Source organism: Sinohyriopsis cumingii, chromosome 12 (assembly GCF_028554795.1).
Source record: "Sinohyriopsis cumingii isolate HCF-2022 chromosome 12, ASM2855479v2, whole genome shotgun sequence".
Taxonomy (NCBI): Eukaryota; Metazoa; Mollusca; class Bivalvia; order Unionida; family Unionidae; genus Sinohyriopsis; species Sinohyriopsis cumingii.
In genome coordinates, this window is record NC_142972.1 from 79,560,795 (window position 1) to 79,576,853 (window position 16,059).

The 16,059-nt window shown below is 34.5% G+C and overlaps 1 protein-coding gene across 1 annotated transcript in view; it reads right to left on the reverse strand.

The window, feature by feature from the left end:
* Nucleotides 1-4,282: 4,282 nt before the first annotated feature.
* Nucleotides 4,283-16,059, reverse strand: part of LOC149786810 (uncharacterized) — a 34,981-nt gene continuing 23,204 nt past the window's right edge. Inside the window, exons 7-9 of the mRNA XM_089977312.1 lie at nt 12,628-12,755; nt 11,510-11,657; nt 4,283-4,757 (exon numbers count right to left, since the gene is read on the reverse strand). Coding sequence (XP_089833438.1) covers nt 4,721-4,757; nt 11,510-11,657; nt 12,628-12,755 — 313 coding nt within the window. The 3' untranslated portion in view covers nt 4,283-4,720. The remainder of the gene's footprint in view (nt 4,758-11,509; nt 11,658-12,627; nt 12,756-16,059) is intronic.

Here is a 16,059-nt window from a genome sequence, read left to right on the forward strand (position 1 = left end):
ATCCAAACCAAATGGGGAATAGACTTCCAGGAGTATGATTGGTCCACATTTGTACGAGGACAAAACAGTGGGAAAAAATCGTACAAATCACCAAATCACAAAACAACAGATCTTACACTATCCATCATAGACCTCATACCTCATTTGTTTTTTTTTTAGGATGAAAGGCAAACTGTTAAATTCAACCTTGAAAAGAAATAAAATGAGATCTGATAACATGTTAGTCTTGACATTTAGGACTGTATCAGTAAATCTTAGCCATATAACTATTATAGCTGTTACAAGCACAGATAAGAGCCAGGGGATCAGTTACCAAGCATTAGATAACAAAGTACCATTTTCTTTCATATTTTGGTCAGGAGACCCTTCAGAAATAATTGTCAAGTTAGTTTTCCCCCTATAAATCAAGTGGTTTCTCACTTTTGACCCAGTTCTGTAGTTGCAGTCAAACGAACAAGAACAAGTTGCTAGTCATACTCGGATGTTGATCTTAAGGTCAAAGGCCATGACCTAGCACTTAGTATGAATGAAATTTTATCCTTTAACACAGTTGTTGGATACATCTGGTAAATATCTTGATTGATAGCACTTCAGTAACTTTTTTTTCCCTAAAATTATTACTTTAAGATTTGACCAAACTTAGCATGTGGTTACATCTTGACATTGTTCGAGACATGTTCAGTGATCTATTCATCACATCTGGTTGAAGGTCAAAGGTCAAGACAAAGAATGTTGTACTGCACTTGTAGGTATGTGCACTGTGAACGTGTTAACTCAAACATAATCCTTTTGCTACCAAATTTGATAGGTTATTGTTTTTAAAGAATATCAGAGATTGTTTCAGTATTCAGTAATTGAAAAGAAGAAATTGACTTGGATTCCTGAAAATTCTTTCAGTCAGTAGTGTCAGTCCTTTCAAGGGACTCTTGTTACCCATTCACTTGCTACTAAACCAAATGTGGCACCAGCTTATAAAGATGTCTTTAATGACAAGTTTTTAATTTTATACCTTATTTGTTTGCATGTTATCTTTCCAAATGATCACCTGCAGTGCATTCAAACAGATGTGAAGCCTAAAGTTGGTCTTTCATAATTCAGACAGTGAAAGTTCTCTGAGAGCAATCAGTAGTAAAAGTTCTTGCATGCCAAAATATATTTCTTGCAGATTTATAACATGCATTATAATGGACCATATCAATACTTATTGCAGATTTATAACATGCATTGTAATGGACCATATTCATAACATGCATTATAATGGACCATATCAATACTTATTGCAGATCTATAACATGCATTATAATGGACCATATTTATAACATGCATTGTAATGGACCATATTTATAACATGCATTGTAATGGACCATATTTATAACATGCATTGTAATGGACAATATTTATAACATGCATTGTAATGGACCATATTTATAACATACATTGTAATGGACCATATTTATAACATGCATTGTAATGGACCATATTTATAACATGCATTGTAATGGACTATATCAATATTGCAGTAGATACAGTAACTGATCTTCATTCTTAAAATGTCAGATTGATAACAAATTTTAAAATTCCAACAGATGTTCAACTTTCATCAAAACCGATGTAGAATAAATAGAATAATTCAATAAAAATAGCAGTTATTTTTATTTAAATCAATCACACACTGCACAAACAAAAAGTAGAGCTAGGTGTCTAAGATTTTGCATCTGTTTGCACGACTAATTGTTCATCAAGTGTGTTTAGATATCCTGGCTAAATGAAATATTTTGGTGTTATATGACTTATATTAGGCAAACACAACACCAATCTACAGGTAAACAGTCTTGAATAGCGTTAATTTTTGAATCTGCAATTCAGATTGTGTGTCAAAAGTTTTCTATCAAGATAAACATTATGTTGGAAGTGAGATACTGACACAAGCCCTTAGTGAGAGACAAAGAGAATACTGGGGGTCAGCCATTTTCTCAATTTAATATCACTAATTTAGTACAACAGTATTATTAGTTGCAATAAATTAGAAAATATTGAAGCTGTTTTTAGATGTACCCAAATATGCATAATTTTCCATTCCAGTTTGCTGTTGCTCAAGTTTTAGTACTATTCATTTAATGTTTGGGCTTTTCTTAGACTATTTATTTGTAAACATATTTTCTTTCAGAAAGCTATGAATTAAAGTTTCCCCTGACACACTAATGTTTATTGCTTGTCACCAGACTTAAAAAACCTCAAATATGCACAACTCCAAACTTGACAGACTTTTCTCGTCTAGTCCAATAGTTAATTGGTTTTGAAAAAGTTTTGTCTGAACTATACCAAAAAAAGTATTTTAGAGTGATAATAAAGGTTAATTTTGTTGCCTTTTATCTTTTTCTATTGCTTTAATTCTCTTATGCTTTATCACTATGGAGAGTGTAAACAACAGAGAAAATATCATGACCAGATGGGATAATATCAAGTGACTTAGACATGGAGTTAGCAATTGGTCATTTTAGCTGATTTATTGAATACATTTAATAATTTTCTTTACTGTAAGCATGAAAATTAAATTCATCATTTATTAATTTCTTCAGTTGTTTATTCATCCATGCCAAATTTTTGGTACAATTCGGTGTGGAGCAACAAAGTTATACCCTTTTCTTGATCAACATTTGAGATCCAGATCTGGTATTGTATAATGACCCTGCAGACCTTAATCTATACTGTTTGTTTCTGTAAACAGCAGAAGCAAAGACATAGACCCCGATTTGCTGATGCATTATGTGGAACAGGGTTTGCATTGTTTTAAGTTGTACTCAACCTAATTGTATAGATGTTGGGCCACTAACTTTATTTTCACTCATCTCCACTATTTATGGCCCCTTTTTGGTTGTCAATACTCTCACACCATGCTGGGACATTTTTGTGTGACAAATTTCCATTTTAGCAATGAAAAATACTTATTTTCAATTGTTAAGAGTAGTTTAAATTACAGTGAGCTCTGCATTAGTGAACACATCTATATCAAGGGCACCTGCTCATATATTGAAAGTCATTTTTGAATCCCCTCTCAATAGTGGTCATAGACAATGGTTTATATACATTTGAAAACTTTAATTGCCAGGAATCTTTCTGTAAATAAATACAGCTAAGTGTTTTTCTACAAGTCGTTTAGAGTATTATTTATTGTAATGGTGTCCATATTGGGTGATAAATGGTCATCCACTGAACAATCTGAAATCCTTGCTGCCAGAATGTTCCCTTTAAAATCGTGTTGATTTAGTTAAAGGCTGTTTAATTTAAACATACACAGTATCCAGAGAGGGTAGTTTTGTAAAAAATATATGCTAGGGTACTCAGATTACTCAAAGACTTCACAAGAAAATGATATGAAATTCTAATTGGCATCCATGGATGATTTCTCCGCAATACAAGTGCCTTCCCTGGATTCCAAGTTTATTTGCTAGAACACACATCTAAAGTGGTTTATTAGAAGACTGTATAGATAGCAACTGTGAACTGACAATGGATGCACAATGGACCATACCATTAAAAAAATATTGAAATTTCTGGAACCAGCTGTGTCACCTTCATTTGTTCAGTGATGTATTATCCCTATACCTGACTTGCTAGAACCTCATCAAAAAACTTGAACATCGATGATACCTTTGTAAGAACTTCAACACAAAACTTGCACATCAATGATTACACTGCAAGAACTTCAATGCAAAACTTGAACATTGGCGATACTGCTGCTAAACTTCAACAAAAAACTTGAACATTGATGATTCCATTGCTAGAACCTCAACACAAAACTTTAACATCAATGATACTGTAGCTATAACCTCAACACAAAACTTTAACATCAATGATACTGTAGCTAGAACCTCAACACAAAACTTTAACATCAATGATACTGTAACTAGAACCTCAACACAAAACTTTAACATCAATGATACTGTAGCTAGAACCTCAACACAAAACTTTAACATCAATGATACTGTAGCTATAACCTCAACACAAAACTTTAACATCAATGATACTGTAGCTAGAACCTCAACACAAAACTTTAACACCAGTGATACCTTTATAAGAACCTCAACACAAAACTTTAACACCAATGATACTGCAGCTGGTACTGCAGCAAAAGATTATCACATCTCAGAATTCTTACATTGATAAACAAAAATTACAGTCCCACCGAAAATTCCTATTTAAGGGGTATTAGACATGCAACAATTTCAAACAATGATTTTAATGTCAAAATTCGTTTGCTTTTCATAACATAAGGCAAGAATAATTTTATTGTTTTTATTGACAAAATAAGCTTAAAATACATCTTATAATTATGATTATTCAATACAAAACTTCATCAGGTATACTGCAAGCAGAAATGATTTCATAAGTTCTAATGTTTCCCATAACATAAGAGATGATTTGAAACCCAAAGGCAAGCATGAACATTCAAAATCTCTGCTACCTCATCTGATTCTAATTTTTACTTCATCAGTCATATATAAGTAATAGATCTATCAACATATAAAATACCTTCTTAAGAATTCCCTTCAAAATAAATTAAAGACAAAGAAAGTTTTTGTTCAACTGTCAAATACAATCCCAGTATTTAAACAAAAGCTCACAAGATGAAACAACCATATTTATGTCAGTAAAATGGTGTATATGCTTTTAATGAATGTCTGGATCGCACTGCCTGTCACCGCATTCGTTCCACTCATCATGAGCTGGCACTCGTTTCGTCCTTGTTCTTAATGCTGAAAGAAACAAAAAAAAAATGGTCTTCAGTATGGCTGTAGCAATACAGCCTAATTATGTAATTTTAAAAATCAGCTGACACTGCAAATGGTAAAATTGCTGAATTTGCTGGAATGTCATGCTATCATAATACTAGTATATTATTTGTAAAGATCTTTCCATATTAATGACTAATGTTCAAATATTGACAGTGTACAGCTACTGTAATGGCTGGAAAGCAGGTTTTAAGATGATAATAAATTCTTATATAAAGTTAACCAAAATTGGATTTGTTCATACAGACATCATGATGTATATTGTATCAGGAACTCTGTATTCTGATACATATTTTGTATCAGAATCTCTGTAATGTGATACATATTGTTTCAGGAGTTCTGTATTATGACACATATTGTTTCAGGAGTTCTGTATTATGACACATATTGTTTCAGGAGTTCTGTATTGTGACACATTGTTTCAGGAGTTCTGTATTGTGATACATATTGTTTCAGTTTTGTATTATGACACATATTGTTTCAGGAGTTCTGTATTGTGACACATATTGTTTCAGGACTTCTGTATTGTGATACATATTGTTTCAGTTTTGTATTGTGATACATACTGTTTCAGGAGTTCTGTATTGTGATACATATTGTTTCAGTTTTGTATTGTGATACATACTGTTTCAAAATCTTTGGCATTTGTGATGCATATTGTATCAAGACCTATATGTGTGTGGTGATTTGGATCTTTTACGTAGCTTTAACAATTTTTCAGTCATATCGCTACCATGTCTGCAGTGTGGCAGTTTATAGTGATGTCTAGCACTGGGGCATCATGCTGCAGACATGTCACAGTCACAGAACACCTAGCAAGGCAGCTGTTAGTACCATTATTATAAGTCTTTGGTATGACCAGACATGATTTTGGTCTTCCATTAAAAAAAGCTGAAATTTTTGTTAAGTGGGGTTTGGGGGTCCTCCCCAAACAGAGTCTTGAGGGGCAGTGCCCCTGATCCGGCAGTCCAGGTGTCCGAAGGCCCCAGCCAAAAACGCATTTTACATTCATAAAAAACTGCTCCAGGTGTAACTTATGATCATAATATAAAACAAAATAATCATTTGAAAAACTAATAAACTTACCAAAAATGTTAACCTTGACTTAAATAATTTCACAATATTTATAGTCACATGAATTTGTTCTCCAATACTATTGATGCTGAAGTTATTTCATGTGCATGTCTGTGTTCACATTGTAATTAAGTCACAACAACTTGTAAATTTTTGCAGCAAACATATACTTCTCTCTTTTCATAACAAATATGTAAAATAAACACCCAAGTACATCAACTATATACAAATAATCCCATAAATTCACTTGTCTTTTTCTCCAATGGACACAACCTGTTGATATGCTGCCAGTCAAGCTTTTTTTGCGGCTTTGGCAAATATTTCTTTAGCCTTCCTTTTTGTCACCACTGACGATGTTGGCCCAATATCTACTCCAGAAACTTCAAAAAGTTCAAAACACAGCTGCTCGGATCATACTTAGAGTACCACGATCAGAGCACACCTCCCCGCTGCTCTGTACCTTACACTGGCTATCCATTCGATCCAGAATCAAACACAAAATTTGTTCTCTGTGCCACATTTCACTGTCGGACTCTAGTCCAACATACCTATCTGACCTCACCCATGTGTACACACCAGCAAGATACTTACGCTCCTCTTCTGACAATTGTATACTCATTATTCCCACTATGAAAACAAAGTCATATGGACAGCGTTCTTTTGCATACCAGGGCCCAGCAACATGGAATGAATTGCCCACTGAACTTAGACACAAAGACACAGTGATCACATTCAAGAGGGCTCTCAAAACTCACTTATTTTGACAGCAAGAACAAACTTAAAGACCTAATAATGTTTCCTACCTGAAATATTCTCAGCATGTTTTTTATTTTTTAATGTTTTTCTAATTTCATGGTGTTTGTTTTTTTTTGTAATAATATTATTACATTTCTTATCTTATAGGTGTTGTCTAATGTTGTAAAGCGCTTAGAGCTTCTAAAGATTAGGCGCTATACAAAGTCCTCATTATTATTATTATTAATGTGCAATTGTTTCTTTTCCTTCTCAATGAGAGCCTTTATCCTTTCAAGCTGGTGCTTGGATTGGCGACAGCAGTACACATATTCTGACAGAGGGCTACATCTGTTCTCTCATGCAAGAAATCTTTCTTCTTATAGTGATTAACTGCACTTTTTCCAGATGCCTTCTAAGCTTCAATTTTTCCATATGCAGCATCTTTTGTAGGTGCTGTTCCAAACTCTTCAAACTGCATTTGTGGGCACTCACCAGTTAATATGTACTTTTGAGAGAGTGACGTATGTAAGGTGAAGTAGTTCACATTTAAAACATGCAAAATGGAGAGAATGTTGGCATACCTATATATTACATTAATGTAATGTGGATAATATTTCTTTGGATATTGTACTTTTGGAAATTTTACATGATTTAAGCACACTGCTAACTAAAATGACTGCTCCCTTGTGTTAAAAAATGAGCCTGAATTAGTCTAACGCACACTATACATAGCAGCTATTAAAATATGGAAAATGAATTTTGCCAGACTAGACAATACCAGCTTCTGAAAGTGCAATGAATGAATTACCAAATATATAAAATGTAAAAAAAAGTTATCTGCTCTTTTTTCATACAATTTACCTCTTAAGTTCACAAAGTGAAAATGACCAAGTAGAGCTAGCACTTTTTTGAAAGGTGCACATTTGAAGTAAGGCCAAGTTGTATACTCTATAACCCATAGTACACCCATCAATCATACACCAAAATAAAGGGAATTAAAGGTTCTTTTAATTACACCTAAGATATACAAGGTCTTTTTTAAATAGCCAGTATAACCAGTGAGGAAAGCTGGGGAAAATCTTTAAAATCCTAACCCTATGCAAAATACGAAACTGTAGAGTGCCACCAATTACCATAATTCAGATCTTTCTTGCTGAGGTCACAAAATGCCAGTCCTCTAGCATTCAGTTTTCTTATAAACTGACCAATTAAATTTCCGTCAACTTTTCTCTCCAGCCATTCCCATTTCCATACATTTTTTAAACCTTTATCTAAGCTTTTCTTGTCAACAACTCAGGATGCCATGTTTTGCAAGCATGCTTCTTCTTTACACTGCCATCAGTTTCCATCACATGAAGATTCATTGGATGAATTAAGACCTTTGACCAATCAGAATAGTTTTTACAAGACTCTTATGCTAACTAATATATGGACAAATACTTTACAAGAGTCGTTGCAGAATAAGACCGGACAGACCGTTTAAAAAAAAAAATGGATTGGAGAAAATATTAAAAACAGACTATAACAAGAAAAGTCTGATTCAAGTCAGGAGAAAAGCGGAATTCTGCTTTAAAATGGAGAAAAATCATGTCTGTATGACTCAGCCAGGGTTTGAACCCCCAATCTCCCACATCCAGGTGAACGCTCAAACACTAGGCCACCGGGGCAGTCAATACCTAACTACTTTAATACATATTGTATAAGGACCTCTGTATTGTGATGCAGATTATATCAGGACCTCTGCATTTGATGCATATTGTATCAGGACCTCTATATTGTGATGCATATTGTATCAGGACCTCTGTATTGTCATGCATATTGTATCAGAACCTCTGCATTTGATGTATATTGTATCAGGACCTCTGTATTGTGATGCATATTGTATCAGGACCTCTGCATTTGATGCATATTGTATCAGGACCTCTGCATTTAATGCATATTGTATCAGGACCTCTGTACTGTGATGAATATTGTATCAGGACCTCTGTATTGTGATGAATATTGTATCAGGACCTCTGTATTGTGATGCATATTGTATCAGGACCTCTGCATTTGATGCATATTGTATCCAGACCTCTGTATTGTGATGCATATTGTATCAGGACATCTGTATTGTGATGCATATTGTATCAGGACCTCTGCATTTGATGCATATTGTATCAGGACCTCTGTATTGTGATGCATATTGTATCAGGACCTCTGTATTGTGATGCATATTGTATCAGGACCTCTGCATTTGATGCATATTGTATCAGGACCTCTGTACTGTGATGCATATTGTATCAGGACCTCTGTTTTGTCACAGTTATTGATAATAAATTACTGTAGTCTTCAGCTTATGCATAACAGTACTTGCTCATATCATTAAATTTAAATATGGTGAATGGTAACAATGCTTGCATAATATACCATATAGACTCACTTTTAAGATGAGTCTAACTGCCAACAATATAGATCCTGATCTGCCATCACATCAGAGTCTATGTTGTTTTTTCTAATGATTACTCTTAACAAACTGTACAGATCCAAATCTACTGCCACTTAAGTAATGGCAGATCTGGGTCTGTGCAATTTGCATTTGGACTTGATTTCTAAGCAAGTATTGCTTTACTTATATTTTGAGTTAATTTCATTTTTATGAAGAATAAAGATTGCACATAACTCCAAATATGTACCTGAAATTGTTTAATCATGTTACTACATGTCAGCAGAATAATAATAATAATAATAATAATAATAATAATGTGACCAGTATTTGAAAAGTATGCAATCCCTGAATCCCTATATGATATAAATAAATTTCAACTTGGCCTTATATCCTTCTACCTAAATAAACATACACCTAAATTTGAAGTGAATCACCATGTAAAATGGTCTCTGGTACCTAGATTAAACTTTTTTTTCTACAAACATTAACAAAAAATTGTATACTATGTTTGTACAATCGACAATATCGTTCTGACTGCAGAAAGATTGGATACTGTGAGGGAAATACAACAGAGCTCAAGTGCAATTTGTGTTTGCAAATATGTACAACTAAATGCTGGAGAGTGGTCCCCAGTACCAAGAAAATAGATATGAATGCTAAAAGCTATCTATGGCTATTTGCTGAAACTAAACCCCTGCAGTTAAAAAATGATGTAGGAATTGGTGGTACCAAGAATCAGACAGAAAATGCTGGAATGCCAATTATAATATATAGGGAAAAACTGTATGATGCAGTTACATCAGAAGACTGGAATCCTCACATCAATGGCATAGGTATAGCTAAATGCTACAGCATTAATTACCAGAGTGAATACAAAACTCCTGGTATTCAAATTGAGGAATTCGCGAAAAAATAAAATGTTAGAATGCAATCTGAGATGTGTGTTGTGTATAATTTGGATTTTTAACTTGGCTTTAACAATTTTTCAGTCATCATTAAGATCTCTGCAGTGTGGTAGTTTAAAGTGATGTCAAGCAGTGGGGCATCATGCCACAGACATGTAGCATGATGTCCCACCCAGTCACATTATCCTGACACGAGGCTGACCAGTCCTAACGCTAACCTCTTAATGCTGAGTGCCTAGTGAGGCAGCTGTTAGTTCCATTTTATAAATCTCTGGTATGACTCGACTGGGGTTGGAACCAACTACTTCCCACATCCAAGGCATATGCTCTAACTACTACCACCTGAGCAGTCACAATGTGAGGTACAAGGCTAGTAAAGTGGTAAACAAGAGAACCTAATACCAACGTATATACTCACTTACTGGTTGGATCCAACTGCAAACTGCACAGACCCAGATCTGTCATCACATAATGTGCTGACAGATCTGGATCTATGCAATTTTTAAGGACTAACCAGGACAACAAAACAAAACAGACCCTATTCTGCCAGCACATTATGCCATGGTAGACTTGTGTTTATTTTTCTGCAGCAGACTTAACTTATAAGCAAGTACGAACAGCATTCTTAGCATTTACCTTAACCTTGGGTGTGGATGAATAAACATTCTGATGTATGTATGGAATATCCATCAATGCCATATCCATCAATGCCAAAGTGATTGCTATGTTCAACTTCAGGCATAATGGGATCAGCAAAAATTAAGTTCAAATGCGTAAACTTGAGTAATTTAATGCTGATTTCACAGCAGATTGGGCAACTTAATAGAACAAGTACTGGATGACTCGAATGTTGTTATAATTTTGGAGGTGAAGAAACTGGAGATTCCAAGACAGTGACCATAACCAATCTCACTATCCTACAGCACAAGCATTTGGAATACTTCGGGTTTGTTTGCACTATCTTTGTGTCACTCAGAACAGTTGAAATCTAAGTCAATAAGATTCAAAACCCTGATGAATCAAGTAACCTCATGTTCATTATGTTTGTTGCACTACTTTCTTATCACATACAGTTGCTTGTTGTACAATTCCAGGAAAAATCTTGGCTTAATTCAAATGTTGCCATTCTGAAAAATATGCAAGATTCAAGTTGAGTTTCTTACTTTTGTTTTATGAAACCCATGCAGCACATCAGACACTGAAGTAGCAGCTGTTTATCTCAGCTGGTTCTTGTTCAATCAGCTCTGATTATTTCAAATACTTTCATTAAACCAGGTGAGATTTAAAGCAAATGCACAAGTTTAAAGTGATCCAAAACCAGCTGATTAAATTATTAATTGATGAATCAGCAAATAACCTAGCACGTGGGAAATGGATATTGAGCCTGAGATAAGGAGTTGCAAAACAAGTGTGTTATTTACTGCATTATCCAAGTTAGAAGAGTTAAATGCTCAAGTCTAATATAAAATAAAAGTTTAATAGATACAAAAAACAGATTGCAATTTGTGACATCTACATTATCGTAAAAACGAATGTTTAATTGCTATTCTTTGAAAAAGGAAAGTTGGACTGACCAGTATTCCCATTCACTCAGGCCATAGCCTGTCACTCCATTCACTTGGAAGTGGGCAAATCTTTCATGGATTTTGGCATCTCGGTCATCTCCAATGTAGAAAACTGCAGTCTGAATGACCTTTACTTGAAGATCATAGTCTACACCACCTGATAATGAAGAAACACAAAACCAATTTCTGATCGGGAAAAAAATCAAACTTTTGTTTCCATCTGGTCCAACATGAACTTGTGTGAAATTATATCAGATTATGAAGGAGAGCTCAGGTGAATAACACTTATAGATACTTTTTCAAAAAGGTTACTCACATAGATTCAAAATTATGTATGCATAATGTGCATAAGAAAATGTGACTGAGATAGAAATTCATAAAATTTATGATGTTTGGTATTACAGCTGATTGGATTATGGGATTAGAGCTATTTTAAAAGTAATTATCATCAAAGGACAATAATTAAATGAAGAAACTGGAAAATAAACAATGCACAGGAATATAGATGTCAAAGCATGTATAAAGTTTTGATGTGTTTCTGAGCAGACTGCAAATAATTTCAGCTGATGTATTAATAATGTCTGTCCATCCATCAATCTATCTAGTGTCAAGGTTGAGATTATAGTTGCATTTGTCATTCTCCAAGATGGTATTGCTTTTAGTCACACAACCTAGTAATACATAAATGTTTCATAAGAAGTACTACAACCATCAGTGTAAACTAAGTCACTGTGACCTACATTTCATGGTTTGCAGCTACACTGCCATTGGCAGCTTCTTACTTGTTCTAATTATAGTCCATGTTAGCTTCTTGCTTACTCTAATCTATAGTTCACGTTATTCCAGCCCTAGGACTGAGTTTTTGTTCAGAAAAAAATATCACCAACAATAAATTAATTATCTGATATTCATCAGCACAACAGCAAACTCTATTAATATTAAAGCTCTAAGAACCACTACAAAGTTTTTGTGTGTGCTTGCCACAATGGGAATTTCATTATAAACAAATAGTTACAAGTAAACAGGTCACATCAGATTGGCTGAAAATCATATCATTATAGCCCAATTTTATTAGACCAAAATGTTTGTTCCAAATCAGTTTCCAATGTATTCTCAGTTCTACATACCTGCTGTAAACCTAAAGCTAAACTCAGTGGGTGGTCTTCCATCATCTCCAAACTTATAAAATTCAAATTCAGAACTGGACACTGCATCCATACGGCCATCAGGGTGAAAGATGTAGCCTATGGTCAGCCTGTAAAGGAACAGAATGGTATTAGTGACAATATAAACGAATTTCTTTCAGTATTCTCTTTAATTATAATTGTATCTGGTTAACATAAAACTGGAGTCAGCCCCTCAACTCCAATAATGAGGTATATATGCATAGAAGCTATATTCCAAATCTGAAGAGCGTGGGATAAAATGCCGTTGAAATAAAAAGATTGTAAAAATACACTAACGTTGAGGTTATCTATGTTGTGCTCTGACATACATATGGACACACATTCCAAAGTGATTGCTATATTATTACATATATCTATATTGTATGTTTAACTTTCGTCCATGACTCAACATTTTACTGAACATCTATAACCAACATATATAGCTAAATATTGTCAATCATTGCAAGTGTATTTTAAGATAATATCTGTAAACATGTTTACATGGCCTCCTGAAGTTAGAATGTTCTAGAAAGTGAACTTTGGGGTCATTTTCCATTACGCTGAATGAGTTTTTTTTTTCAGAAAAGCTTATTGCAACATAGGTCAAGGGGGGATGTATATAAAGGCTGAGATCAACAAGATTATTCATTCCCATCTTAATATCAGTCTTTGTGGAATCAATTTTAGTTGTATTACGTTATAATTTGAGAGGAATTGTTTATTTAAATTATTCACTGGAATTACAAAGTGCTGATTGAGATTTTTGACTAAAACACTATTTTTGGATTATAGTAGATTCATCCAAAGACATTCTTGATTATATCAGTGTGAGACATCAAGATTTTTGAACAATCAAACTATTAAATGTTGCTGGTACATCAGCACATTCAGGGCTATTTGAATCCATTTGGAACACACAATACTTTTTGGACTGTGATAGAACTGTTATTATTATTTAGTATTTAATTCACAACACTGTAACTTTTATTTTTTCTGTGTCTTAGTATAAGACCATACAGTCATAACAATATAGAGTTTCCTTAAAGGTAGGCTAGACAAAAAGTATACGCAAATTAAAATGAGTCATATTCTGATAACTTTGGAGCCAATGTTGCCCTATAAACATATCTGAATATAAGCTTACGTCAATGGGTTGAAGGTCAACTTTGTATAACACCATCATTGAGATAAGGCCACAAATATCAGTCACGGACAAGAAACAGTCACAGAAAATAAAATTTTATCCAATCTGATCAGTGGGGGCAATTCTGACCATGTCATGGATAATTCCATCAACAACACTTGGCTAATTCCAACCACAGGAGAATAATGCCAACCAACATATGGATAATTCTGATTGGCATATGGGCAGTTCCTGCCAATGGGTAATTCTGAGCAGCCTTTTAAAAATAATCAACATAACTTCAATTCCATTATTTGATTAGATTTTAAGTATTGTCATATTATCGCAACAATTCCTGCAATTATACAAGATAGTTACAAATGTATATTTTTCATGCTTATACACACTCCATAGTAGCAAAGACAGTGTATATCAGCTACCCAAGCTAGACTTGTGCATATTCAAAAGATTATGTAAGGTAACAGTTTTTTTATTATAAAAATAAACAGTGATAAGAAGAAAAGATAGCTTTCTTCAACAGAAAAATAGGCCCCTATAATCTTTGGCAGTTTTGGGCGATTTGATATACAAAGTGTATGTATTTCTGTTTAGGAAAGAACTCTAACGAACATACTGGTAGCACTTCAGTTCAATAGACAGCACAAAAGAACATGTCAAAAGAAAAATTATTAAAACAAGCTATAAATTTCATTGAAACTGAGCTAATTCTTAACATATTTTCATTTTGCTACACCTAATATTTATCCTTGCTTCAAAATCCTACTTTGATTTTTAGCTCCGTTGTCATTTTTGGCCTTTCTATCACTTGTTTTTCTTATCCTATTTTCTTTCTCTGCTGCTTTATTCTTTTAGAATGAGAGCCATTTTCTTTTCATTAATTATTTCATCACTTGTCAAAAGGTGATGTTATGTGATGGCATGTTTTAACTTTGGCCTTTGTGTTCAGTCTGCAATGTCAGTACCAAAAATATTGTCTAATTCAGGATTCCAAGATGCCTGACATCAAAATTTGCACTCTCATCATTATTACTCATTGATGACAATGAAGTCTGTGGTATTTCTACCTCTTTCTAATTCCCACCTTCAAGCAATGATGTTGCATATGCCAAATCAATGAGCACTGTGCTGACATCAAGCTTGTCATGGGTGATGTTATGTGATGGCATGTTTTAACTTTGGCCTTTGTGTTCAGTCTGCAATGTCAGTACCAAAAATATTGTCTAATTCAGGATTCCAAGATGCCTGACATCAAAATTTGCACTCTCATCATTATTACTCATTGATGACAATGAAGTCTGTGGTATTTCTACCTCTTTCTAATTCCCACCTTCAAGCAATGATGTTGCATATGCCAAATCAATGAGCACTGTGCTGACATCAAGCTTGTCATGGGTTGCTCTAGCCAGAAGCACATCTGAGCCACTGATATATGGAGAATGCTGAAGTACCTCTCTGGGTACCTCTACTAAAATAAGTACTTCATGCAGTGTTATTTCAGCATCATTGGAATCCTGAAATGTTAATAAGGCTGGCGGGACTTTTGTGACAGAGAGTGTGTTGCATGCATTAAATAGAGAAACTACAAGATCTGAAGTTGTTGAATTAGGTGGTATGTGGCCAAGACTACTGATTGATGATGCTGTAAAAAGGGCAGGCTCAGGTTGAGGCCTATCATATGGTACTGATGGCAAGAAAGCAGATTATGGTATAGCTGCTCTAGTTTTATTGGGAAAAGACCAGTTCCTTTGAAGCCACTCATTATGTTGCTGGATGTGAAAAGGTCTCGCCACACCAGATGGAATAATCTTGGTCGTGTGGCCTTATTGATAAGTAATCCAGGATTTTCAGCCAGAAACTCCATGCAAACCCTGTTGTAGGCTTTACTGAAAGGCCTGAAGACACTTTTATCTAAGGGCTGTAAGTAGTGTGTGGTGTTTGGTGGTAATGCTAAAATAGGCATAATCTCTTTTTTTGTGCCTCTTCTAGTAAAACAATGACTCCATATGACCTGTGAGAATCGAGGATCAAAAGCTGTGGTTACTCAGGTCCACAGTTCTTCAAGAAAACTCCCTTAAACCATTCTTCATCTAAAATATCACAAATCCAAGCTTTCTCCTGGATGGTCCATGCTGTAGCAGACAGGGCAGACATGTAGTTAAATGACTGCAAACACTTCTTTGTCTTCCCCCTGGCAATGTACATGGGAGACATTGCTGTCCCTGCTGCATGGACACAGGCGAGGATATAAC